This window comes from Salvelinus namaycush, chromosome 3, assembly GCF_016432855.1.
Source record: "Salvelinus namaycush isolate Seneca chromosome 3, SaNama_1.0, whole genome shotgun sequence".
NCBI classification, from domain to species: Eukaryota; Metazoa; Chordata; class Actinopteri; order Salmoniformes; family Salmonidae; genus Salvelinus; species Salvelinus namaycush.
The window spans coordinates 27,858,326-27,883,404 of record NC_052309.1 but is presented as its reverse complement, the minus strand read 5'-3'; the positions used below and the strand labels follow the sequence as shown (position 1 = coordinate 27,883,404).

Below are 25,079 nucleotides of genomic sequence, written 5' to 3'. Positions count from 1 at the left end.
ATAACAATGTCGAAAACAAAGTATTGAAAAACAGGTGACATCCATCTTTTTGAGATTTTTTATTATTTGTTAAACAATCTTTTTCTAAGCAATTGTACTATTATAAAATACAATAGCTCAGAATTTGTATTTTATAGTCTTTTTTTGCTCATCTTTATCAAGGGTGCCAATAATTTTGGATTTGACTGTAAATTACAAGCTTTTTAAATGTATTTACATACATGGTACATTTTATTTATTTATTTTAATCCAAGAGAATTGGTTCAATTTAAACTTGTACTATATCAGACATTGGCCCACACATATTTGGTAATGGCAATGAGATGAGCTCTGGAAAATAACAGAAGCAGAAAATACAGGTTTGAATGGCTTGGAAACCAGCAACTCACATTTGTCAGCAGTTGCTATGTCTTTCACATAACCACAAATCTGTTATGATGACAGTCAACATATCAAAGGTTATCCTCATGAAGAAATGGTCCCTGCTTTTAGGCCTACTCAGTACAGTTTAATGAATCCCAGATCTTTAGTTTAATATAGCATGGGTCCACGTCTTCTCTCCTGTCAATGTTTCATCATCCTCTAAGGAAAATTCCTCATCAGACACTTCCACATCAGTTTGGTAGAGGTCATGGTTCAGCTCACTGGGCAGTGGGTTCTCTAGTGGTCTTCTCTGTGACTCCCAGGCAGGATATGTGGCCATTCCATTGCTGTTCTGAGAACAGTGGAGACGGAAGCCACTGCTGTTCTCCATGCTGCAAGGTTCCTCAGAGAACTGATAGGGGAAAAGCTTCACTGGACCTTAGGACAGGAAAATGCGGTTTTATAGATGTTGATGGGACATGTCAAGTGCAGAAATTCAAGTTATGCACTCTTCTCAAATGTGGATTTGGCGCCATGTGCATATTGGTAAAGAATGACATGAAAAGGTTATTTGCAAGCCCAGGCTAACAGAACAACATACCACAAGTTATGCCCGTACCATGGTAGCAGTTTGAGGTGATCTGATGTAGCTGATGGACCTGAATATTCTCAAAGCTGGGGAACTCTGCATCATAGCAGCTACCACCGTGACATGGCTCTGATTAGTGCAAAAACAAAAGTTTTATTTACTTTTTACATTAACACAAGTGTTTATATCAATAAATATTTGGCATGGTATAAATACAGCATAATATCTGCATTAAACATTGTTTGACATGATTACAATCTTACTCGACACAAGAGGGATGAGTGAGAATCTGTGATTCAGGCAGGGTTACCATGAGGTTTCTTCTCCAGCTGTCTTTTGCAGTAGATGGCACAGAAAAGCATTAGGGCCAGTAGGACAGAAGTCAGAGCGATGCAGATGACTACAGCCAGGACAGTGTCCCTGGGGCTTGCCACAACAGACGAAAGGGGCACCAGGTTCACCCTGCTACTGCCTACACAGTAAACATGCATAAACACACACGCATGTGCACAAATATCACTACAGTTGTTTATCCTTAGGTGAAATACAGCACACCCACAAACATGCATTTAATTATAGAACAGTTGTTATGACACCCACTTTCTCAAAGTATTTTTAAGTATGAGATAATTCAGATTTGTAATTGAGTGTGGGTGCAGTGTGTGTTTGTTGGCTACTGTGTGTGTCGGCATGTGTATATTTTGTTTTTCAGTAAGGCAGTGAATGGTATCTCATATGTCCTCTTTGGTAGTGGCTTCTCAAATCCAAAGACGCAGCACACTGAGTCTGGTTGTCTTTGTGTCTCCCCAAATCTTTCCTGCTTATCAGTTCAGATAGAGAACAATCCACTGAAACAAATTGACATGCTAATCTAATTATAACACTGTTCTGTGCCAAAACCCTTTTGTTTGATAACCAAACCGAACATACCCCTGGGGCATCATCAAACTGAACCACCAGAACAGAGATGTCTAAAAGGTGTCAGGAAATCAAAAACAAGCACCTATTAAGTTTTTTCAAGCCTATTTTCTCAAGAAAGTGATTGGAAGTACAAACTACGGTAAGATCCTTCAGTTGGAAGGATATGCAAGAACTTACTTGTGCTGGTCTACACTTTGTTTTTGTTTTATAAAAGTCACTATGAATGAAATACTGTTCCATCACAACTGGAGGCATGTAGTGAGAGGTGGGGAGAATACACTTGGAGAGCACTGTCACTCTGGGATACAACAACCTATTTGTCTCATAAGAATTTCACATTTCAACTACAAGAGTTCTCAGATGGACTTCAAATACGTTTTTGTAATCTCAAAATCATCTAAATTAGTATTTTACATCTGAATATGCCTTTTATGGTATCAAAGTGTGCTTCAATACCAGGCTTATTTTTCCAAACCTAACATCTAACAGTAGGTTGTAACATCTGGGAAATGTGTTCTTATTTCAACCCCATTTGACTGCCAAGTTAAACACAGAGAGAGACGGAAGTTCAACAGCCAGCTAGCTCACACTCCACTACAAAATAGTGGTGGGCATGATTTGATCTTCCAAGAATTTCATTTGAGGCTGGTACATAGTGGATATGTGTGTGCAAACAATCCCAGAAAGATGGTTAAACAGACAGACATCAGTAAAGCACATTTCACATGTTCCCTGGAAATATTTTCTTAAATTATTCTAAAAGTGGTACAGTAACATTAAGCGTGCTTATAGTACATGGACTGAAGCACAATCTTGCCTATGGGAAATCAAAATCAAAGAAAATGTTATTTGTCACATGCACTGAATATAACAACCGTAGACTTTTCCCGTGAAATGCTTACTTATGAGCCCTTTCCCAACAGTGCAGAGTTAAAAAGAAAAAAATCATTAGTAAATAAGAAGAAATAAAAGGAAATAGTAACATAATAATGAGGCTATATACAAGGAATACCGCTACCGAGTCAATGTGCAGAACTGTGCAGGACTGCGATTACTCACCATGGACTGGCAGAATCTTTTTTTTTTTCCTTTAACGAGTCTGACGCAAACTATATACTGCTTTCTCTGGAACAAGCCCAGATCCCTGTGATTTGCGTGAAGAGGAGGCAGAGAAAAAGGGGCCGGAGGGCGGGCTGCCTTCTGAGAATTTGTGGGCGATCGAATAAACCCCCACTCCCTTCCATTCTGTTAGCAAACGTGCAATCTTTGGACATTAAAATAGATGGCCTACGTGGAAGATTAAACTACCAACAGGACCTTAAAAACTGTAATATCTTATGCTTCACGGAAACGTGGCTGAACGACCACACTATCAACATATAGCTGGCTGGTTATACGCTGCACCGGCAGGATAGAACAGCAGCGTCTGTTAAGAAAAGGGGTGGCGGACTATGTATTTTTGTAAATAACAGCTGGTGCACGATATCTAAGGAAGTCTCGAGCTATTGCTCACCTGAGATAGTGTATCTCATGATAAACTGTAGACCACGATACCTACCTAGAGAGTTTTCATCTGTATGTTTCGTAGCTGTTTACATACCACCACAGTCAGAGGCTGGCACTAAGACAGCATTGGATGAGCTGTATTCCGCCATAAGCAAACAAGAAAACACTCACCCAGAGCTCTCCCTCGCCCTTGATGGGGTCATGATAGGGGCTGCACCAAATGTTTGATGTATTATAATAATTGATTATTCTTATGTTGTATTAATAGAAGGGGAGGGGCTATGGGACCCCTCCTCCTCTACATTTATAGGGTCCTAGACTACAGATTAATAATATATATATTCATTATAAGGTTTTAGAATTGTTCCAATTTTTTCTAAGTCTCTGCCTCTTATAAAGAAACGGGGTCTGTGAAAAAGCATTTCAAAGATAAACAGAGAGCCCAGCAGGGGAGTAGAAGAGATAAGAGGCTAATCAGACATACCTCTATAAATCAACTTGGGGGAGTTCACAATTACTGCTGAGGCCTTAGAAAACACTGGAACTATTGTATCTCTTGCAAGTTAGTATAGCTGTGTATTCATGGGCTTGGTCTGAGGAGTAGCAGGTAATGAAGTATGCAGTGACATCACAGGGGGTTGATTACAAGCATGATAAAAGCAACTTGGACTTTTCCTATGGGGCAGAACTCATGAGAGACATCAGTTGTATGTGTGATGTTTGATCTTTGACTTCTGTCTACAGCTGTATTTTGATTAAAATTGTTATGATTTATAAGTGCACATTTTGAGTTTTCCTTATTTGTTAAGTAAATAAAACGGAACACAGAAAAACGGAACCAACACCCTCCATTTGGCAGATCTGACCATAATTCTATCTTCCTGATTCCTGCTTACAAGCAAAGATTAAAGCAGGAAGCACCAGTGACTAGATCAATAAAAAAGTGGTCAGATGAAGCAGATGCTAGCACAGACTGGAATATGTTCCGGGATTCCTCCGGTGGCATTGAGGAGTACACCACATCAGTCATTGGCTTCATCAACAAGTGCAACGAGGACGTCGTACCTACAGTGACCATACCTACAGTTGAAGTCGGAAGTTTACATACACCTCAGCCAAATACATTTAGAATAATAGTAGAGATAATTATTTATTTCAGCTTTTATTTCTTTCATCACATTCCCAGTGGGTCAGAAGTTTACATACACTAAATTAGTATTGGGTTTCATTGCCTTTAAATTGTTTAACTTGGGTCAAACATTTCGGGTAGCCTTCCACAAGCTTCCCACAATAAGTTGGGTGAATTTTGGCCCATTCCTCCTGACAGAGCTGGTGTAACTGATAGGCTAATTGACATAATTTGAGTCAATTGGAGGTGTACCTGTGGATGTATTTCAAGGCCTACCTTCAAACTCAGTGCCTCTTTGCTTGACATCATGGGAAAATCAAAAGAAATCAGCCAAGACCTCAGAAAAAAAATTGTAGACCTCTACAAGTCTGGTTCATCCGTGGGAGCAATTTCCAAACGCCTGAAGGTACCACGTTCATCTGTACAAATAATAGCACGCAAGTATAAACACCATGGGACCACGCAGCCGTCATACTGCTCAGGAAGGAGGCGTGTTCTGTCTCCTAGAGATGAACGTACTTTGGTGTGAAAAGTGCTAATCAATCCCAGAATAACAGCAATGGACCTTGTGAAGATGTTGGAGGAAACAGGTACAAAAGCATCTATATCTATAGTAAACCGAGTCCTATATCGACATAACCTGAAAGGCCGCTCAGCTCCAAAACCGCCATAAAAAAGCCAGACTACGGTTTGCAACTGCACATGGGGACAAAGATCGCACTTTTTGGAGAAATGTCCTCTGGTCTGATGAAACTAAAATAGAACTGTTTGGCCATAATGACCACCGTTATGTTTGGAGGAAAAAGGGGGATGTTTACAAGCCGAAGAACACCATCCCAACCGTGAAGCACGGGGGTGGCAGAATCATGTTGTGGGGGTGCTTTGCTGCAGGAGGGACTAGTGCACTTCACAAAATAGATGGCATCATGAAGAAGTAAAATTATATGGATATATTGAAGCAACATCTCAAGACATCAGTCAGGAAGATGAAGCTTGGTCGCAAATAGGTCTTCCAAATGAACAATGACCCCAAGCATACTTCCAAAGTTGTGGCAAAATGGCTTAAGTACAACAAAGTCAAAGTATTGGAGTGGCCATCACAAAGCCCTGACCTCAATCCTATTGAAAATTTGTGGGCAGAACTGAAAAAGCGTGTGCGAGCAAGGAGGCCTACAAACCTGACTCAGCTACACCAGCTCTTTTATTTATTTATTTATATGTAAAAAATTCACCTTTATTTAACCAGGTAGGCTAGTTGAGAACAAGTTCTCATTCGAACTGCGACCTGGCCAAGATAAAGCATAGCAATTCGACACATACAACAACACAGAGTTACACATGGAATAAACAAAACATACAGTCAATAATACAGTAGAATAAAGAAAACAAAAAGTATATTTACAGTGAGTGCAAATGAGGTAAGATAAGGGAGTTAAGGCAATAAATAGGCCATGGTGGCGAAGTAATTACAATAAAGGAATTAAACACTGGAATGGTAGGATGTGCAGAAGATGAATGTGCAAGTAGAGATACTGGGGTGCAAAGGAGCAAGATAAATAAATAAATACAGTATGGGGATGAGGTAGATAGATAGCCCATCTGTAAACAGCCTATGTACAGGTGCAGTGATCTGTGAGCTGCTCTGACAGCTGGTGCTTAAAGCTAGTGAGGGAAATATGAGTCTCCAGCTTCAGTGATTTTTGCAGTTCGTTCCAGTCATTGGCAGCAGAGAACTGGAAGGAGAGGCGACCAAAGGAGGAATTGGCTTTGGGGGTGACCAGTGAGATATACCTGCTGGAGCACGTGCTACGAGTGGGTGCTGCTATGGTGATCAGTGAGCTGAGATAAGGCGGGGCTTTACCTAGCAGAGACTTGTAGATAACCTGTAGCCAGTGGGTTTGGCAACGAGTATGAAGCGAGGGCCAACCAACGAGAGCATACAGGTCGCAGTGGTGGGTTGTGTATGGGGCTTTGGTGACAAAACGGATGGCACTGTGATAGACTGCATCCAATTTGTTGAGTAGAGTGTTGGAGGCTATTTTATAGATGACATCGCCGAAGTCGAAGATCGGTAGGATGGTCAGTTTTACGAGGGTATGTTTGGCAGCATGAGTGAAGGATGCTTTGTTGCGATATAGGAAGCCGATTCTAGATTTCATTTTGGATTGGAGATGTTTGATGTGAGTCTGGAAGGAGAGTTTACAGTCTAACCAGACACCTAGGTATTTGTAGTTGTCCACGTATTCTAAGTCCGAGCCATCCAGAGTAGTGATGCAGGACGGGCGGGCAGTGATCGATTGCATAGCATGCATTTAGTTTTACTTGCATTTAAGAGCAGTTGGAGGCCACAGAAGGAGAGTTGTATGGCATTGAATCTCATCTGGAGGTTAGTTAACACAGTGTCCAAAGAGGGGCCAGAAGTATACAGAATGGTGTCGTCTGCGTAGAGGTGGATCAGAGAATCACCAGCAGCAAGAATGACATCATTGATGTATACAGAGAAGAGAGTTGGCCCGAGAATTGAACCCTGTGGCACCCCCATAGAGACTGCCAGAGGTCCGGACAACAGGCCCTCCGATTTGTCACACTGAACTCTATCAGAGAAGTAGTTGGTAAACCAGGCGAGGCAATTATTTGAGAAACCAAGGCTGTCGAGTCTGCCAATAAGAATGCGGTGATTGACCGAGTCGAAAGCCTTGGCTAGGTCGATGAATACGGCTGCACAGTAATGTCTCTTATTATCGATGGCGGTTATGATATTGTTTAGGACCTTGAGCGTGGCTGAGGTGCACCCATGACCAGCTCTGAAACCAGATTGCATAGCGGAGAAGGTACGGTGGGATTCGAAATGGTCGGTAATCTGTTTGTTAACTTGGCTTTCGAAGACCTTAGAAAGACGGGGTAGGATAGATATAGGTCTGTAGCAGTTTGGGTCTCGAGTGTCACCACCTTTGAAGAGGGGGATGACCGCGGCAGCTTTCCAATCTTTGGGAATCTCAGATGATATGAAAGAGAGGTTGAACAGGCTAGTAATAGGGGTTGCAACAATTTCGGCAGATCATTTTAGAAAGAGAGGGTCCAGATTTTCAGAACATCAGCTATCTGGATTTGGGTGAAGGAGAAATGGTGTGAGCTCTATCAGGAGGAATGGGCCAAAATTCACCCAACTTGTTGTGGGAAGCTTTTGGAAGGCTACCCAAAACGTTTGACCCAAGTTAAACAATTTAAAGGCAATGCTACCAAATACTAATTGAGTGTATGTAAACATCTGACCCACTGGGAATGTGATGAAAGAAATAAAAGCTGAAATAAATCATTATCTCTACTATTATTCTGACATGAAATAAATCATTCTCTCTACTATTATTCTGACATGTCACATTCTTAAAATAAAGTGGTGATCCTAACTGACCTAAAACAGGGATTTTTTACTGGGATTAAATGTCAGGAATTGTGAAAAACTGAGTTTAAATGTATTTGGCTAAGGTGTATGTAAACTTCCGACTTCAACTGTATGTAAAAATGCTGTTCATTGACTACAGCTCAGCATTCAACACCATGATACCCTCCAAACTCATCATTAAGCTTGAGACCCTGGGTCTCGACCCCGCCATGTGCAACTGGGTCCTGGACTTCCTGAAGGGCCGCCCCCAGGTGTTGAAGGTAGGAAACAACATCTCCACTCCTCTGATCCTCAACACTGGGGCCCCACAAGGGTGCATTCTCAGCCCCCTCCTGTACTCCCTGTTCACCCACGACTACGTGGCCATGCACGCCTCCAACTCAATCAAGTTTGCAGATGACACAACAGTTTTAGGCTTATTTACCAACAATGGCGAGACAGCCTACAGGGAGGAGGTGAGGCCCCACGGAGTATGGTGTCAGGAAAATAACCTCTCACTCAATGTCAGAAAAACAAAAGAGATGATCGTGGACTTCAGGAAACAGCAAAGGGAGCACCCCCCTATCCACATCGACGGGACAGCAGTGGAGAAGGTGGAAAGTTTTAAGTTCCCCGGTGTACATATCACCGACAAACTGAAATGGTCCACGCACACAGACAGTGTGGTGAAGAAGGCGCAACAGCGCCTCTTCAACCTCAGGAGGCTGAAAAAATGTGGCTTGTCACCAAAAACACTCACAAACTTTTACAGGTGCACAATTGAGAGCATCCTGTCGGGCTGTATCACCGCCTGGAATGGCAACTGCACCGCCCACAACCGCAAGGCTCTCCAGAGGGTAGTGCAGTCTGCACAACGCATCACAGGGGGCAAACTACCTGCCCTCCAGGACACCTACAACATCCGATGTCACTGGAAGGCAAAAAATATCATCAAGGACAATAACCACCCGAGCCACTGCCTGTTCACCCTGCTTCCATCCAGAAGGCGAGGTCAGTACAGGTACATCAAAGCTGGGACAGAGAGATTGAAATACAGCTTCTATCTCAAGGCCATCAGATTGTTAAACAGCCACCACTAGCACAGAGAGGCGGCTGCCTACCTACAGACTTGATATCATTGGCCACTTTACTAAATGGAACACTAGTCACTTTAATAATGCCACTACAAGAATGTTTACATATCTTGCATTACTCATTTCATATGTATATAAAGAATACTGTGTCCTTCACTATCCATTCTTTACTATCTATTGCATCTTAGCCGCTCTGTCACTGCTCATCCATATATTTTATACTGATATATTCTTATCCCATTCCTTTACTTGATAGTGTGTATTACGTTTTGTTTTGGAATTTTTTCAGATATTAGGTTTTGTTGTGAAATTGTTAGATATTACCTGTTAGATACTGCTGCACTGTCGGAACCAGAAGCATAAGCATTTCGCTACACTTGCAATAACATCTGCTAACCATGTGTATGTGACTAATACAATTTGTGTCTATGTGTGAGTGTGGCGTCAATATGCATGTCTGTGAGAGTATGTAGTGTGTGAGTGTGCATAGATCATTTGTATTGATGAAAAGGCCTACTCACAGAGAAGCTCATAGGCATGAGGAGGGTCTCCACAGGGTACACAGTCCATGTCCTGAAACCCACTCAGTTTGGTTTTCCTATAGAACCTGTAATACAACAACAACAGCATATGTGGTAGAAAATGGAGACACTTCGGAGATACTGGGGAGGATGAGACAGCAGCTGTCCTCACCCAGGCAGACAGTCTCCACACACAGCGTTTCCTGTGGTGGTGCAGTTGGCTCTATGGAGGCGGCTGGTGTGGGCACATGATAGACACGGCTTGCATTTCTGCCCTCCTGCTTCCTCTTTGTAGCGCCCCGGTCTGCAGGGTGCACAGCGAGCACCCACCCCATAGCCAAAGCCACATTCCTGAAGGGTTTAACACACACACAAACACACACAGGAGACCCAGTTGATGGCAGAGGAGGTGTGGTGGGGGTTGGGAGTTTGTGAAGGAACAGTAAGCAGAGGTCCCACAGTGATTGAGAGAGAAAGAGACAACTGGCATAGTAACATTTGTGTAAAATGTTTCATATGTCAACAAAGTATGTAACAGGAAATACATAACATTTTAGTCATTTAGCAGATGCTCTTATCCAGAGCAATTAGGGTTAAGTGCCTTGCTCAGGGTCAGATTTACACATTTTTCACCTAGTCGGCTCGGTTTCGAACCAGCGACTTGTATTATTATCTTATAGGGGAACCTTTCTTACTGGCCCAAAGCTCTTAACCGCTAGTCTACTTGCTGCGCGCACATTAATTATATTCTTACAATGGCATGACTGGTTGTATCAATCATTTTGACAGGAGGGAATACGTTTGATAGACTACTCACCGTGGATAACTCCTGCCCAGATCCACACTGTCTGCAGGCGACACAGTCCCCTGCTTCATCCCTATACTCCTGCTCCCTGCATTCTCTATTCTCCACTGCAGTTCCATGAACCTGACCAAGAGCATCACTCACAGACTTCAGATACACTACAACAAATGAGAAACTACATCCGTAAATGAAAAACTTTATGCCTTACCATATAGCACAAAATAATCAGCTCCAGTAAACGCGACAGTATCTTCTTTAGCTTCCACTCCATGTTAACTATTTTGTCTTAGTTTTAAAATGTCTGCCAATACCTGGATGGGAATCAATTAGCTAATACTTTTATACCACCCACGCTCATAATAATGCGATTAAATGGTCCACCTTCTGATACAGTACGTCCAATGTTAATTGACATAAGAAGCTATTAAGTACAGTAATATAAGTAGATATCTGGCGGACCTGACATATGATGCTACCATAGGCAAGATAAGGCAACAGCGTTTATTCCATAACAGGTTCCTAGAAAATACCGCGCCCCACTCCTAAATACCCAGTCAGAAGTGTAGTTCGCAGACACGGCTATTGGGTAGGCTACTTTTTCAACAAATAATGTTGCCGCCTGCCAGATACTAGCGCATCATGCTCCCCCTGAACATTATGAACAATCTTCAATCACATATGTACACTGTATGTTCCAAATATCAACCTGTCTTCAGGGCAATGGGTAGGATTTAGAAAAAGCATTTGTTTCCCTCCGTTTAGTATGATATATTACCCTACAATAGGTTACGTTATGGATGGAATAGCGGTCGTACAATATCATATAGGACGTATAGTATCATACATGTTATTCGGTTGTACAATATCATAACCAACATCTGTTTACTGTGAAAGGGATGAAAATATCCACAAATATAATTAATGAAACTGTTCCCAGACAAAACAGGTAACACAGTTGGTGCCACTAGAGTAGAACACCTTGCATGTACATCTTTAGATATGACACTGTAAAAAAAAACTATTAAAATATACAAATGTTGTTTTATTAAAAGTTTTCTGAACTTTCATATTTTTCTAATATGCACTTTGCATAACTTTCAGGCAAGACACGACTGACTGCACATCTATGATGATGTCCTGTATGTATAAAGTTGATCCCAGGTAAATACAAATCTCAAGATAATAGAGTGTGGTCTTTTAACAATTGTGACTGTTGTCATGGCAGGTGGAGGTGTGACCAGCTTTGGACAGGTACAGTCTTCCATCAGGACACACACACACTTCATACAACTGCTCCCCAGGACTCCCTTTCTCTCCTTCTCCACTCAGAGGTAACTTGGGCAGCTGCACCCTCTCAGCATCCAGAATCAACTGTAAAAAGAGAGGAAAATAATATGATGCTATATTCATTATTTGTTTGAGCACATGAAATATAAGAAGACAGTTATTTAGTTTTTGCTAACAATAAGAAATATATTTGGAAACATGACAGTGTCCTTATTCCAATGCAAATGAATTCGTAAACAGTGTATTAAGTATTGTAATCAGGACACTGAAGTAAAAAGTGTTGCCATGTCTGCTATCCTAGATTTAGTGGTGCCTCTTCTTACCACTCCGTCCATAGAGAGTAGAGAGATGTCCATGCTGGACACGGCCTGGCCGCTGCCGGACACTGCTTTGATGTGGACTCCCTTTGGAGCATCCAGGTGGAGGGAACGGGTGGGGGCCTCTAGCCTGACCACACAGAAAGACAGAGTATACAGTAAAGGATATTAGATAATAAGAGAATGGACACAAGTGGTGCATACTTTACACTTAGAAGGCCGAATTGGACTTGAATTAAGCCTATAGGTGGCAGAAAATCCATACATTACCAGTTTAGCACATGTATTCGGTCTACATTCAAATGTATTTAGTCATGTTATCAATTCGAATTCAGAACATATTTGAATTTAATTTGTTGGAAATCGGCAGAAACTGAAAGAACTATGGACAAATTCACTGGGTGTTTTCACCGAGCAATATGAGACAATGACATTAATATTTATGCACACCATCTCCAAGCTGTTGCTATGAGACCCCTTGATCCATCCAAATCAGAAATTAGCTTAATACCTCTTATCTTAATTAAACATGTAAATTGGATTTGCATATTTCCACAAAAGCATCTCTTTACATCGACAGTAAAGCCCCTAAATACATAAGTCCCAATTTATAGGTCTGCCCACTCCTGTACACAAAAGAGGAGGTCTCTACTCCCACCCACTGGCAGTACATGGAGTGTGTGGCATTAGGATTAGGATTCGTTAAGGTAGGACACTTTGTATGCTGAGGGAGAGAGAGTGAGCAGAGCGCTGTGCATTCTGAGGGCCACACACTGGGGAAACAAAGATGGAGGGAGAGATAACAATGGCACAGGAAACACACGCTGCTCCGAACCCCAGAGCAGGGGACTGTTGTGCCTGTTACATCTGTCCTGCAGCCTGCACTCCACCACTGCGGACACTGCTGTTGATGGGATATTTATATTGAAGAGAGAAGATGTCTGGGAAATGTTGCCCTGCTGTGTGATACATACGGTGACTGTAAGACAACAAATTATGTTTAATCGTTATGTTGTTTACCCAAGGTGGGATTATTTCTGTCACAAGAAATGGAGACAAAATGATCAAACCTCTAATTTAACAATAGAAGAAAAGCAAAGGCCTCTCCTAATTGCCATTAGGTGTCAACATTTTAAAGTTACCTCAAGTCCATGGAATGCTCTGCCCTGACCAGAGATGTCTCTATGGAATGTTCACACTGAGCACCATCAGACCCTGTAGAACACAAATGTAGGACCACTGCCCAGTTTAGATTATATTCTTATAGTAACATAATGTGAATCAGTATGCAGATATTGTATGTATTACCATATCCCTGACAGTTACAGTATATCAGACAAAACTAGCAAAGGATGTTTCATGATTCAACAAAGTTGGACTGTCTCTCTGAATAGTGTGAAATGCCCACATACCTGTAATGGTTAGCTTATCCGCTCCAACAACTACCTGTTCTGTACCAGCAGAAAATAACAATTTCCCAGTGCTTGTCATCACCTCAAAATGTTGTCCTACGCTTTCCATGGATTGTGGACCTAAATACAAATAATAAATTATATTACCAAAGTGATTAAAACACAGTAGACATTTAATTAACACTTAAGTGAATGGATGCACACAGTGGGTTGAGTTCAAATGTTACAAACACATCTACCCACACAGCAATAACTGTGTGTGGAGAGTGTTTTGATTCAGCAGAACAGCTATTTTCTATCTCCACGTAAACATACAGTAGGTAGTGGGAGATGTGAGTTAACCCCAATATTGAAAAACGCTTAGATTCTGAAATGAAAGGTGCTTCATAAATGGGATCCATTGAGTTGCCTAATGAGGGTCATTACTGAAACACATTTATATTTTACTCAAGTTTACATACACTTAGGTTGGAGTCATTAAAACTTGTTTTTCAACCACTCCACAAATTTCTTGTTAATAAACTATAGTTTTGGCAAGTCGGTTAGGACATCTACTTTGTGAATGACACAAGTAATTTTTCCAACAATTGTTTAAAGACAGATTATTTCACTTATAATTCACAGTATCACAATTCCAGTGGGTCAGAAGTTAATATACACTAAGTTGACTGTGCCTTTAAACAGCTTGGAAAATTCCAGAAAATGACGTCATGGCTTTAGAAGCTTCTGATAGGCGAATTGACATCATTTGAGTCAATTGGAGGTGTACCTGTGGATGTATTTCAAGGCCTACCTTCAAACTCTGTGCCTCTTTGCTTGACATCATGGGAAAATCAAAAGAAATCAGCCAAGACCTCAGAAGAAAAAAAAGTAGACCTCCACAAGTCTGGTTCATCCTTGGGAGCAATTTCCAAACGCCTGAAGGTACCACGTTCATCTGTACAAACAATAGTACACAAGTATAAACACCATGGGACCACGCAGCCGTCATACCACTCAGGAAGGAGACGCGTTCTGTCTCCTAGAGATGAACGTACTTTGGTGTGAAAAGTGCAAATCAGTCCCAGAACAACAGCAAAGGACCTTGTGAAGATGCTGGAGGAAACAGGTACAAAAATATCTATATCCACAGTAAAACGAGTCCTATATCGACATAACTTGAAAGGCCGCTCAGCAAGGAAGAAGCCACTGCTACAAAACCGCCATAAAAAAGCCAGACTACGGTTTGCAACTGCACATGGGGACAAAGATTGCACTTTTTGGAGAAATGTCCTCTGGTCTGATGAAACTAAAATAGAACTGTTTGGCCATAATGACCATCATTATGTTTGGAGGAAAAAGGGGGACGCTTGCAAGCCGAAGAACACTATCCCAACCATGAAGCACGGGGGTGGCAGAATCATGTTGTGGGGGTGTTTTGCTGCAGGAGGGACTGGTGCACTTCACAAAATAGATGGCATTGTGAGGAAGGAAAATTATGTGGATATATTGAAGCAACATCTCAAGACATCAGTCAGGAAGTTAAAGCTTGGTCGCAAATGGGTCTTCCAAATGGACAATGACCCTAAGCTTCCAAAGTTGTGGCAAAATGGCTTAAGGACAACAAAGTCAAGGTATTGGAGTGGCCATCACAAAGCCCTGACCTCAATCCTATAGAAAATTTGTGGGCAGAACTGAAAAAGCGAGTGCGAGTAAGGAGGCCTACAAACCTGACTCCGTTACACCAGCTCTGTCAGGAGGAATGGGCCAAAATTCACCCAACTTATTGTGGGAAGCTTGTGGAAGACTACCCAAAACGTTTGACCCAAGTTAAATAACTTAAAGGCAATGCTCCCAAATACTAATTGAGTGTATGTAAACTTCTGACCCACTGGGAATGTGATGAAAGAAATAAACGCTGAAATAAATAATTGTCTCTACTATTATTCTGACATTTCACATTCTTAAAATAAAGTGGTGATCCTAACTGACCTAAGAAAGGGCATTTTTACTAGGATTAAATGTCAGGAATTGTGAAAAACTGAGTTTAAATGTATTTGGCTAAGGCGTATGTAAACCTGCGACTTCAACTGTAGTACGTGGAGAGGACACACACATTTTAAAGAGCATTGAGCATGAATACATTAAGTTGGGAGATAATTAATGTTGATATCCGCTCTCACCCTCATTATGTTATAACCTGTCACACCCTTATCTGTTTCACCTGTCTTTGTGATTGTCTCCACCCCCCTTCAGCTGTCACCCATTTTCCCCATTATTCCCTGTGTATTTATACCTGTGTTCTCTGTTGGTCTGTTGCCAGTTCATCTTGTTTGTCAAGTCAACCAACGTTTGTCTCAGCTCCTGCCTTTCCCAGTCTCCCTTTTTCTCGCCGTCTTTGGTTTTGACCCTTGCCTGTCCTGACTCTGAGCCCGCCTGCCATCCAGTACCGTTGCCCACCTCTGGTTTACTGACCCCTGCCTGCCTTGATCTGTCTTTTGCCTACCCCTGTTGGATTATTAAACCATTGTTAATTCGACATTGTCTGCATCTGGTTCTTACCTTCATACCTAATATAACCCAGAACAGTCTAAGCCGGGGGAGGGAGTTCTTCTAAACTATATAGAATTGTTTTAAGAAGGTGATACCAAGGATAATTAGCTATTAGATTTAGAATTAAGACCCCTTGAAGTTTCCCCAAAAATATATAAATAAAACACTTTCATGAAAAATTGGCCTTAATGCTATTAGCCTAAAAAAACATATTAAATACAAGATTTACCACATGGACCAACAGATTGTGCCACACCAACTCAAAGAACGAGACGGCCGAGTGCTGAAGCACATAGCACGTAAAAATGGTCTGTCCTCGGTTGCAACACTCACTACCCAGTTCCAAACTGCCTCTGGAAGCAACACCAGCACAAGAACCGTTCGTCGGGAACTTCATTAAATGGTTTTCCATGGACGAGCAGCCGCACACAAGCCTAAGATCACCATGCGCAATGCCAAGCATCAGCTGGAGTGGTGTAAAGCACTCCACAATTGGACTCTGGAGCAGTGGAAACGCGTTCTCTGGAGTGATGAATCACGCTTCACTATCTGGCTACCTGCCCGACTGCATAGTTCCAACTGTAAAGTTTGGTGGAGGAGGAATAATGGTCTGAGGCTGTTTTTCATGGTTTGAGCTAGGCCCCTTAGTTCCAGCAAAAGGAAATCTTAACGCTACAGCATACATTACAATCAAGATGATTCTGTGCTTCCAACTTTGTGGCAACAGTTTGGAGAAGGCCCTTTCCTGTTTCAGCATGACAATGCCCCGTGCACGAAGCGATACAGAGATCGGTGTTGAAGGACTTGACTAGCATGCACAGAGCCCTGACCTCAACCCTATCGAATACATTTGGGATGAATTGGAACGCTGACTGCGAGCCAAGCCTAATCGCCCAACATCAGTGCCCGACCTCACTAATGCTCTTGTGGCTGAATGGAAGCAAGTCCCCGCAGCAATGTTCCAACATCTAGTGGAAAGCCTTCCCAGAAGATTGGAGGCAGTTCTAGCAGCAAAGGGGGGACCAACTCCATATTAATGCCCATGATTTTGGAATGAGATGTTTAACGAGCAGCTGTCCACATACTTTTGGTCATGTAGTGTATAAGAAAGATCAGGAATCTTTATTTTTTACTTGTATTTAACCCCTTATTTTTGGCACTAAACAGTCTCCATATATACTGTACTTCCATAAATGTTTTCAAATGGTAACGGCGGACCTTCAGACGAGTCTTGTGGGGCCTGTGGGCGTCCTAGAGCAACACAACTGACATGTATGTGTTCGTGAGAGTCATTAGCGTGTACCCCGAACTGTTTGGACGCTACAGACAGAAGTTGGCAGATTGGCTGTACCGACTTCAGACGAGTCCCAAGACGCTTGTGGGGGTCATAGAGCATCTTTCCATAGAGGGGTCATAATAGTTTGTGGGCCAAACTGTTCGGACACTACAGACTATTTTGTGAGAAGACCGATTTCTGGGATGTCTCATGGTCTGACAAACACCGCTCTAGCTCTGTTACCTTTCACCGTAGATGCAGAAGTGCGACATCGGTGAATGCGGTGGACTGAAACGCATCCAATGCAAAAAAACATATCTCTAGCTTAAACGGACGGATTTTGGGGGGGATGTTTTTATTATGCTAATTAGATTTCAGTGGGTGCATGGACATCTACTTAGGTAAACACCCACAGGCTATTTATATTAGCCATCAAATGTAGGGATATAAAGTATTAATCATATATATATATATGAGCCCATAAACTGAGAATAATATATTTCAGGGCTCATGTGGAGGCATCCCATCTATGGCATTTTGATTTGAATACATTAAAGCCATCCTTTCTGATTATTCAGAGTTGCACCTAGCTTTTGTTGACCTCTCCATTTCTCATAAATCTATTTAGTCCAGTAGGTCTGCATCTTATCAGTGCCACAGAGAAACTAATAGATACATCAGCATGAGTTCATTACACAGTCATCTATTAAACATCAAAAGTGTATTTAAAAAAATACTAGTTTTGAATTTGATTCCTTGGAAGCACGTGTTGAGTCATAATAGCACTATTTTTCAGCTTTCTTAATAAAGATGTAGCTAGCAAAGATGGACTCTTACCCAGGTTAAGGCTACCTAACACACCTCCTTTCCCATTGCAGGCTTGGAGCGTGACATTCTGGGACTCAGAGTGGATAAGAAGGGAGGTATCCTGTGAAGCAAGAGAACAGTGTTTGAGTCCAGTGTCACTCTGATCAGAGGGGTATACTACAATTAAAGCTAAATCTACTCAGGGTTTTCTAAAACTAGCCAGCTTCAGTTAGCTTCACATTCCAGCTCAGGCTTCATTCATTTACGGTGATACGGCCTCTGCAGAAGGCAGGGCATTCATATGTGTTGCTCTTCGCGGAGCAGAGCAGAACTGTTGTGAAGGATGTTGTCAAGAATGTGAGTTTGTATTTATACAGGACCTTCAGCCCCACCTACCGTCAACCAATCAAGTCAATGCGTAGCTATACAGAGTCCCCCGCATTGTTACAAAATGTGTGGAGCTCAATTTGGCCTCTGCATGCCTCTGAAGGCTCCGCAATTGCGCCTCCGACCACATTTTCGGATCAAGCATGAATTGGCTTTTACTAGCTAGTCAAACGCCAAACTCTTCATTGAGACAATGCTGAAACGTCAATCCATGGGCGAGTCAGTGCCACATTTTAATTTGTGGCAAAATCAAAATGATAAAAGTTATCTTGCCAATCAAGCAGGCTACGGTGTGAAATAGGCTTGTTGAACTGCCGTCTTTATTGTATAACTTATTGTTAATGCTGTCTTTGGTGTGCTTATCAATGCACAACCACCTCCCTCCACTCCTATCAATAAAATAATTTAATAAAAAGTCATACAAAACTTTTACTGTGGATGAAGTTTGAAATGCATCCTGTCATTACTAAATGTGATAGTAACATAGGTATTTCAATCTTTTTACACAAAAACATTTGATGAATAAAATATTTCATCCATGGTGAAAGGGATGATGATGCAATCTTTGCAAGAAGGAGGGATTTTGATTTCATTGGTCCTCAACTCACAGCTCAGACACTTCATTCAGTATAAGTGGAGTTAGCACTGAGTTAGCCTGCCCGGGAGCAGGTTAGTTAGCCTGCCCGGGAGCAGGTTAGTTCTGAAGGATTCATTACCTGGCTAAAAAGTGAGCCACTTTCATGGTACCGGTAATCCAGAGTTAAACACAGAGTTGACTAAAGTTACCTTGCTAACTCCTCAAATCACATACATAGTATAGGGTGGTGATCAGAACATTGAGGGAAACAGGAGGATATGTAAATGTTCAATGTAAAGAACTTGAATTAGTTTACCTGTTTGGAGTGTATCTCTTGGGCGTAGAGAGAGAAGAGGAACTCGGACACTCCATCAAGCCTCACCCGATCTGATGTTATTCTCAGCTGCCCCATTCCTTCCTGAAACAGTCAGGAGGAAATCAACTTTTAATACAAACTCTGTTTGGTCATTCTTGCTCTTGTAATATGCTGATATTCTCCTCCAGAAGAGTTAAAGTTATCTTATCGTACCTCTGAAGTGTTTTGTGAGACTGCCGACATGCCTCGATGGTCTTTAACTAGACAAAGGTGTACAAATGACTTCCCTGTTTAATTAGAGATAAAACCTATTTCAAGATAGGCTATCTCATCCAGGATGTCTAGTAATAAGCAACTGTCACTGATAAATACTGAACTGAGCATGTACTCTGTGTGAATCTCAAAAGTATTTAATTTGATTTCCTTCTCCTGGCCACCTACTCAAAATTGTCAGAGGGAACCTCATAGCAGGCGAGAAGAGAAATACTGTTGAAATGCACTCACTGTGTTGAGACAGGTGACCCTGAGAATCCAGATGGTCAGGGCAATGTTGACCAGCAGGGTGGAGAGTAGGAGAAGCACCAGCAGATAGAGGCAGCGCTTCCTCCAGCCATAGATCCCCAGCCTGTGATCATCATTCTGCTCCTCTGTGTCCGGGCCTTCAGCACCCTCTGCTGGCGGGGGGTATTGCTGCAAAACCATCAGCTGAGAAGGACAGTTATAGCACAGATGCAGAATAGGCTACCTACATCCTTGGGGAACATAGCATAAACATGGAGCATCACAAAGAAAAATGTTCATACAACATGTTATGTGTACAAGTCATACAAGTTTGAAGTAAAGATGCAATAATGTGCTGCTATATGTGTGACCACATTGCATTGAAGTCATGTAATCTGCTGTTGCATTACTTTACTTAGATAAACAATTATTATACAGTACCTTGTTTAGAAACTAGTTAGAAAACCGAATGCTTCAAAAGTGGTGAGAGTGAAATTATCCTTTTGAGCAGAAGTCCAGTCAATTTGAATCTTGGATGTTTAGAAGCCTTTAATTTATGGCATCTCTTCAGTATGATGAAATTATTTTTAGAGTGGATATGAGACCCAAAATCCTAAATGTATTTGTGAACTGTACATTTCTCAATCTATACATAACATGCTTTAAATAACTGATGGGATCAAGATGAGATGAAAATGTTAACTTTGCCTCCAAAAGGGTGAACAGCACTGAACACTAATGAGATCTTGTTGTGAAGAACCCCTTAAAAAGAAAAAACAGGAACTCCTCTGCTAAATCTCCCCAGTAATTACATGTCAGTTCAGTTCCTGTTCAAAGCATCCTAATGAGCTGTTCAGTATTCCCCCACTGAAACAGGGGAACAATCTATGGGAATAAGTGGCGTGATGGTTAAAAATTAATCTTCCGTAACATAACTTTAAGCGATTGCTGGTTTTTACATCATCTGACTCATGTTCAGGGGATGTATTACACATTTTTATACCATAGCGACAAAAATTGTTCTGATCTTGAAATAACATATGCTACTTAAAAATACCTTTAATTCATATGACATGCAAGATGCAACATGATAAACAATAGGTCAGGACTACTAGCTTGTTCCTTAACCAATGACAGACAAATCAATGACAATAAGCATCTCTTACCAAAGTCTCAGAGAGAAAGTTTCCGTCCTTTGCAGAGGCAATGGGGCTTTTGTATGGAGCTCAGACCCATGGACCTGGCATTTACCAGCAAGATGCCATGAATCACGCTCCGAATCGGCACTGACTGAGTGATGCTTAGCATCCCTCCTCATGAGGACTTTGGCTCGCTCTCCTGCATTATATGGTCTACATTAGGTACCCACATTTCTCTGCCTGCCTCACTTCTCCATTCTCTTTGTTCAGCCTAAGTTATGGGCTACCTATGGGTATCCATTGGAGGTGAAAAACCATGTAATTATTCTCTGTCCAAAACTTTTTGCAGAATAGTAGAAAAAGACCCCAGTCAGGTATATGAGATAAAAGAGACATAAAAGACAGTATTTCAAGTGATTCTCAGTCTCATTAGAAAATGAAGGTGTTTTCAGTACAGCATTCTGCTGAAGGGTTGCTGATATTATTTCAGAATTACCTATAGATTTTTGTAATAATATTAATAATTATTGCATATGATTCATTATGCATAATGAATGTTGATATTATTAATTAAAACGTCCTGTTGACAAATAATCAGCACCAAGGACAGGTTTCATAATATCATCATTTTTTTAAATAATTCACTCATTCATAATTTCACACTAGAGAAAGATTGTACCTAAATGTTCGCTCAAAGTGGAGATGCTGTGAACGAACATATCCTAAACTGTACAAACGGACACGAGTCATCACGTTTCCTTTCCGCATGCGATTCTGTCTGTCGGTCGGTGCATCGCTCTATTCAAATCCTCCTCATTGTAAACAAAAATACCTCAATGTCTTACCGACTTGACAGACTAGACGACTAGAAAACTCGTCTCCGGCATGTTGGTGTTGGATTTACAGGCGTAAAACCAGATATTCATGGCAAAGAAAGTCGTTTAAAATGAGTGATTGTCTGATACCGACACCAATATTACCTTGTTGCGATAGCGCCAATCCTGAAACTCAGATTGTCGCAAATTCTTAAAGGTGTGACGGTGCCACAGCTTTAGATATTTGGATATAAAAAAAGACCCCCGACCCTGTCAACTCAACATCTCTGGACTGGAACTCCACTCCAGAATGAGTGATATGATGCCTTTATGCAATGTTGTGTTAATAATGGGCTGCTTATTCTAATTCCCTGTGGGGGCGTTATCACTACAAACATGCCACTCCAGTGCGCCTGGGCGCCATCACGCAAGGACAGGTTTGTTGATTTGGAATTTACACATCCCAGTGCGCACACACAATTAATTCAGAACTTTAAATCACATTTTGGAAAGTAATTTGCACAGCTGTTTGTTAAGTATACACACATTATAATGAGCCACTTGAAGACCAATACATGCATTACCAATGTTTTGATTTAGTCCTAAGCCTACACCAACGAATCTCCCTACAGGTAAAGTTACAATGTTTCACCATTAAAATCACCATGGTACCATGGTGGAAGAAACAGGCTACTAGGTAGGTCTACTGATTGCACATGAAATTTGGTTGTGTTTTCCTTTTTTTTTAAAGTATCCTTGCTTCGTTTGTTTATAACACAGCAAGCTTTTTAGGCTATTTATATTAATCTATTACATTTTCGGTGGCCACAGAGAGACAGGTATTCATCTTCATTCTATGTTTAGCTGAGATTTTCTGTGTTGAAGTGACGCGGGAGGACAAATGGTGATCTACACACAAGTGGCTCGCTTGTGGCTTTGCTGGCAGCATATAGCAACACGTTGTGCGGCAAGAATTCAGCATAGCAAGTTTGTATGAAGGTCTGGTTATTAAATGGGTAAATAGTTGATTACAGCTCAGCTTCGCGTTCTTAGGAAACTATGCAGTATTTAGTTTTTTATGTATTATTTCTTACACTGTTACCCCAGGTAATTGTAAGTCTTATTACATACAGCCGGGAAGAACTATTGGATATAAGAGCAACGTCAACTTACCAACATTACGACCAGGAATACGACTTTCCCAAAGCGGATCCTCTGTTTGGACCACCACCCAGGACAATGGATCAGATCCCAGTAGGCGACCCAAAACAACGGCACCGCAGACGGAGCGGTCTTCTGGTCAGGCTCCGTAGACTGGCACATCCCGAGTATACTACTCGCCAATGTCCAGTCTCTTGACAACAAGGTAGACGAAATTCGAGCAAGGGTTCCCTTCCAGACAGACATCAGAGATTGTAACATTCTCTGTTTCACGGAAACATGGCTAACATACCTTATCAGAGTCGGTACAGCCACCCGGTTTCTTCACGCATTGCGCCGACAGAAACAAACATCTCTCTGGTAAGAAGAAGGGAGGGGGTGTATGCCTTATGATTAACGAGTCGTGGTGTGATCATAACGACATACAGGAACTCAAGTCCTTTAGTTCACCTGACCTAGAATTCCTTACAATCAAAGCTGACTGCATTATCTACCAAGAGAATTCTCTTCGATTATAATCACAGCCGTGTATATCCCCTCCAAGCAGACACCTCGATGGCCCTGAAAGAACTTCATTGGACTCTATGTAAACTGGAAACCACATTTCCTGAGGCTGCATTTATTGTAGCTGGGGATTTTAACAAGGCTAATCTGAAAACAAGGCTCCCTAAATTTTATCAGCATATCGAATGCGCGACCCGGGCTAGAAAAATTCTGGATCATTGCTACTCTAACTTCCGTGACGCATACAAAGCCCTCCCTCGCCCTCCTTTCGGCAAATCTGACCAAGACTCCATTTTTTTGATCCCAGCCTATAGACAGAAACTTAAACAGGAAACGCCCTTGCTCAGGTCTGTTCAACGCTGGTCCGACCAATCCGATTCCACGTTTCAAGAATGCTTTGATCATGTGGACTGGAATATGTTCCAGATAGCCTCAGACAACAACATTGATGTATACGCTGATTCGGTGAGCGAGTTTATTAGCAAGTGCATCGGTGATGTTATACCCACGGTGACTATTAAAACCTTCCCCAACCAGAAACCGTGAATTGATGGTAGCATTCGCGCAAAACTGAAAGTGCAAACCACTGCTTTTAATCATGGCAAGGCGACCGGAAACATGACCGAATACAAACAGTGTAGCTATTCTCTCCGCAAGGCAATCAAATAAGCTAAGTGTCAGTATAGAGACAAAGTAGAGTTGCAATTCAATGGCTCAGACAAGAGACATATGTGACTGGTTCTACAGTCAATCACGGACACCGACACAGTCAATCACGGACACCGATACAGTGCCACTGACACAGCCCGCTACCAAAACCTGCGGGCTCTCCTTCACCGCAGCCAACGTGAGTAAAACATTTAAACGTGTTAACCCTCGCAAGGCTGCCGGCCCAGACGGCATCCCTAGCCGTGTCCTCAGAGCATGCGCAGACCAGCTGGCTGGTGTGTTTACCGACATATTCAATCAATCTCTATCCCAGTCTGCTGTTCCCACATGCTTCAAGAGGGCCACCATTGTTCCTGTTCCCCAAGAAAGCTACGGTAAGTGCTTTGATAGACTAGTCAAGGATCATATCACCTCCACCCTACCTGACACCCTAGACCCACTCCAATTTGCTTACCGCCCCAATAGGTCCACAGACGACGAAATCGCAATCACACTGCACACTGACCTAACCCATCTGGACGAGGAATACCTATGTAAGAATTCTGTTCATCGATTACAGCTCAGCATTAAACACCATAGTACCCTCCAAACTCGTCATTAAGCTCGAGACCCTGGTTCTCGACCCCGCCCTGTGCAACTGGGTCCTGAACTTTCTGACGGGCCGCCCCCAGGTGGTGAGGGTAGAAAACAACATCTCCACCCTGCTGATCCTCAACACTGGGGCACCACAGCGCTGCGTTCTCAGCCCTCTCCTGTACTCCCTGTTCACCCATGACTGCGTGGCCATGCACGCCTCCAACTCAATCATCAAGTTTGCAGACGACACTACATTGGTAGGCTTGATTACCAACAACGACGAGACGCCCTACAGAGTGTGAATAACCTCACACTCAACGTCAACAAAACAAAGGAGATGATCGTGGACTTCAGGAAACAGCAGAGGGAGCACCCCCTATCCACATCGACAGGACAGTAGTGGAGAAGGTGGAAATGTTTAAGTTCCTCGGCGTACACTTCACGCACAAACTAAAATGGTCCACCCACACAGACAGCGTGGTGAAGAAAGCGC

General features: G+C 42.1%; 2 protein-coding genes across 4 annotated transcripts; both read right to left on the bottom strand.

Moving 5' to 3' along the window:
- Nucleotides 1-50: 50 nt before the first annotated feature.
- Nucleotides 51-10,581, bottom strand: LOC120043814 (tumor necrosis factor receptor superfamily member 19-like). The gene is made up of 7 exons (XM_038988410.1): nucleotides 10,519-10,581; nucleotides 10,323-10,433; nucleotides 9,678-9,856; nucleotides 9,506-9,591; nucleotides 1,263-1,424; nucleotides 965-1,081; nucleotides 51-801 (listed from the first exon to the last, which is right to left on the bottom strand). Exons 1-7 carry the CDS (start codon nucleotides 10,579-10,581, stop codon nucleotides 527-529), a joined length of 993 nt encoding a protein of 330 aa, XP_038844338.1. The 3' UTR covers nucleotides 51-526.
- Nucleotides 10,130-22,883, bottom strand: LOC120045168 (gamma-sarcoglycan-like). 3 transcript variants are annotated; one of them, XM_038990116.1, is made up of 8 exons: nucleotides 22,850-22,883; nucleotides 19,726-19,926; nucleotides 19,222-19,323; nucleotides 17,972-18,062; nucleotides 13,327-13,446; nucleotides 13,057-13,129; nucleotides 11,921-12,044; nucleotides 10,130-11,681 (listed from the first exon to the last, which is right to left on the bottom strand). In XM_038990116.1, exons 1-8 carry the CDS (start codon nucleotides 22,853-22,855, stop codon nucleotides 11,508-11,510), a joined length of 891 nt encoding a protein of 296 aa, XP_038846044.1. In that variant the 5' UTR covers nucleotides 22,856-22,883; the 3' UTR covers nucleotides 10,130-11,507. The 3 variants fall into 3 exon arrangements, with proteins under 3 accessions (XP_038846044.1, XP_038846046.1, XP_038846045.1); XM_038990118.1 differs by lacking the exon at nucleotides 22,850-22,883 and adding an exon at nucleotides 21,842-21,972; XM_038990117.1 differs by lacking the exon at nucleotides 22,850-22,883 and adding an exon at nucleotides 20,889-21,003.
- Between the last annotated feature and the right edge of the window lie 2,196 nt (nucleotides 22,884-25,079).

Excerpts from the sequence above, each read along its gene's own strand:
- LOC120045168 (XM_038990116.1), bottom strand. Across the intron at positions 19,324-19,725 it reads GGGTCACCTGTCTCAACACA|GAAGGAATGGGGCAGCTGAG; the intron begins GTGAGTGCATTT and ends TGACTGTTTCAG. Across the intron at positions 13,447-17,971 it reads GTTAGGTAGCCTTAACCTGG|GTCCACAATCCATGGAAAGC; the intron begins GTAAGAGTCCAT and ends ATTTGTATTTAG.
- LOC120043814 (XM_038988410.1), bottom strand. The coding sequence starts at position 10,581 with ATGGAGTGGAAGCTAAAGAAGATACTGTCGCGTTTACTGGAGCTGATT. Across the intron at positions 9,857-10,322 it reads CTGGGCAGGAGTTATCCACG|GAATGTGGCTTTGGCTATGG; the intron begins GTGAGTAGTCTA and ends TAAACCCTTCAG. Across the intron at positions 9,592-9,677 it reads TGTGGAGACTGTCTGCCTGG|GTTCTATAGGAAAACCAAAC; the intron begins GTGAGGACAGCT and ends GTTGTATTACAG.